The 2,847-nt window shown below is 36.7% G+C and overlaps 1 protein-coding gene across 1 annotated transcript in view; it reads left to right on the forward strand.

Annotated features, from left to right (window-relative positions):
* The window catches only part of LOC106459709 (putative E3 ubiquitin-protein ligase UNKL), a 51,068-nt gene that overhangs the window by 34,052 nt on the left and 14,169 nt on the right, over nt 1–2,847 (forward strand). Inside the window, 1 exon segment of the mRNA XM_022386231.1 lies at nt 1,704–1,888. Coding sequence (XP_022241939.1) covers nt 1,704–1,888 — 185 coding nt within the window.

Below are 2,847 nucleotides of genomic sequence, written 5' to 3' on the forward strand. Positions count from 1 at the left end.
CATGCCAAATGTATGTCTTGTCGTGTGCCATCACTATAAAGGATTGGAGTACAATAAATTTTACACATTAAATAGGCTACACTAACGTGATGTTTAGGCGGTTCGTTTAATTATTATATGTGATGTACGTTTTTTTGGGGGGCTAATGAAAGTGTTCCAAAATGCAACATTAATTTCTTGATGACCTAATATGTATATATTAAATTTCATGTATGATCCAGATCATACCCATTCCATGGACTGTCATGAAAAAAAAAACAGTGCTAGAGTTGTGTTTCTGCCCTCTTCTCTGACTAGTGCCTCTTGCCTTTTAGAAATAAAGTTTTGTCTCAAGTTAATGACCTTTCAGAACTGATGGGTATCTGGGCACATTTTCCAAGTTTCCCCTACACAAATCCCCCCCCCCCTCTCTTCAAGTGGAACAGGGGTGATGGACCATGGAGAATCCTCACTGATTGGAACCTAATTGCTGGGGCTAAAACAAGAGGTATCTGTACAATAAGAAATGGTGGTAGGGTAGCACCGGAGTGTGGTGTAGGTCACCCCATGTGTAAAGCTGTGATACGCATGATGTTCAGGTGGTCTGATTTTACACTTTACTCTTTTGATCTTTTATATATTTATTTATCTTGCAGCTGGTATATGGCCTATAGAGAATGTTGGTTGGAAATATTGTACCCTCCTCCTGCAGCTGGAATGAGTCCTGTAGATACTGGCGGTAGAGTTGAGGTGACCACACCGTACACACCAGTGATGTATCACTCACATACCTTACTCCCACAACAGGCAAGGAGCCAGTAGTGACTGATGGTCAAGTAGAGCAAGTAGAGCTTTATATAAGTATCCACACTAACATGGTTCTGTACAGTGCCCTCCTTCCACAACTGGCATGTTGTGGCTAGTGGTAGATGAGATGAGCACAAGTGCTCTTCTCTCACAGCTAGGTTTGACCCATCGAGTCTGATGGTAGAGGAGGTGAGCACACAAGGCATGGTCTGAATGAGCCCCAATCTCCTTACACTTATTTGCTGTCTGATAGCTTGTGTATGAGTGCTCAGACAGCCTATTCCACTCATCCTTGCAACACATTTATGGCTTTTCTGCCTTTTCTTTTCTCATACACGGGTGCAGAGTATACCCTGGATAAGATTAGATGTGGTCTCCTATGGGTGTGTTGCTATGGAGCCCATGCCATTAGGTATCATACCCATGGGCTTCCTTTGGATCCTTTCTGAAGGACTCATCTAGGTAATCTTTGCACTGGTTCTTCCACCATCTTAACATGAATTTTAGCTATTCTGTGTAAAGAGGTAAGTATTTGTTTTGGAAGTTGGAAGTTAACATTTTCCTTACCTGAAAAGAATAAGAATTCAGAGGCACAGATGTAGAGGGAGTCATTGCGTATGAATGTGTGTTGCACTCCTACTTTCAGTAGTGCAGATTCATCTAGTTAGATGAGGGTTTTCACAAGGTTGGGAACTTTAAAATCTCTGTCAGAGTGCACAAACTCAAGAAGAAAAAGGCTATTCTCTGTGAAGAGGTAAGTATTTATCAGAAATACATTTTCATGTAAGGAAAATATTAACTCCCCATGCACAAAAATGTTACATTGCACCATATTTGATATTAAGGCTTTATCTTTGATTCGATATTTACCATGTATTATGTTGAAATGCTATTAAGGAAATATTCTTTCTGCTTAGGAATTCTAGGCAGTTCAGCTCCAGTCAACATTCCTGGCAGTGGGAGTATACATGATCATAGAGGGCTAAGTAATTTATCTCCTCCTGCCACTTCTCCCCTTGACTCTCTCCCTCACAGTCTTTCCATGGGAGGAGCTCCCGTTCTTCATCCGGTTGGATCAAGATCCGAACACTCATTAGATAAGGTAAACCTTTGGATTGTGTAAATGGAAAGAGTAGCTAAACAAGCATTATATTTAGTATTTTAAAATGTTTGAAAGTATACAAGTAACTTGAGTTGTAGGAATTAATTTGCATTTAAAAGTACATGCCTGTCTTCATAATTTTAGTTCCAATGTACAAGTACAGGTATAAATGAAGTAGTAGAGTTGTAATGTTAATCAAAAGTACATTAAGGATTTTAACTCAGGGGTATGTCTTTTGTTTCTCACCAACATTGCTAAGGAAATGTTGTCATTCAGTTTTATGACTCATCAACTGGACTGAAACATGTCAGAAAAATTATGTTTATATATATTCAATATAAAGGTTTTAATATAACAGTTTTTAAAGCTAAAAGCTGTCAAAGCTTCGAAAATCAGTTAAGCATAATATTTCTGATAAAAATGTTGAAAATTACAAACATAGTCAAAAAGAAATTCCTGAAACCTAAAGTGAAACTTCAGGGGAAAAAATTAATGCATTTGAGGAAGGAGATTATAAAGAAACAAATTTTTGTTTATGTAGATATCTTTTTATATATTGTATGGTCAGTAACCCTAAAAAGGATTATCTTTTGGTTAACATTTTATCTATGCCTGAAGCTATATATATCAGTAAAACATTGTTGCTATTTTAGTTCTCTACGTGCACTCTCCATAGAAGGATATTTATCTCAATCACCAGCTATCATCTATTTTTTTATGCATAAAATAGAAAAAACGTCTTTTTGTACAAGAAATAAACACTGTAAAAGTATTTTTTTAATATACAAGATTTGTTTAGTTGTTAAGGGTGTCAATATTAAATGCTGTGGGATCCCTTTTAGTTCTCTACATAGTACAGACATTTTGTTCTTCAATTTCTAATTTGTCAAATCTTAGTTGTATGGTATTTAGAAGTTTGTGAAATTGTAAGAAGCTTCAGAAGAATCTTTAAAGTTGTT

This window comes from Limulus polyphemus, unplaced genomic scaffold, assembly GCF_000517525.1.
Source record: "Limulus polyphemus unplaced genomic scaffold, Limulus_polyphemus-2.1.2 Scaffold650, whole genome shotgun sequence".
In the NCBI taxonomy this organism is placed as follows: domain Eukaryota; kingdom Metazoa; phylum Arthropoda; class Merostomata; order Xiphosura; family Limulidae; genus Limulus; species Limulus polyphemus.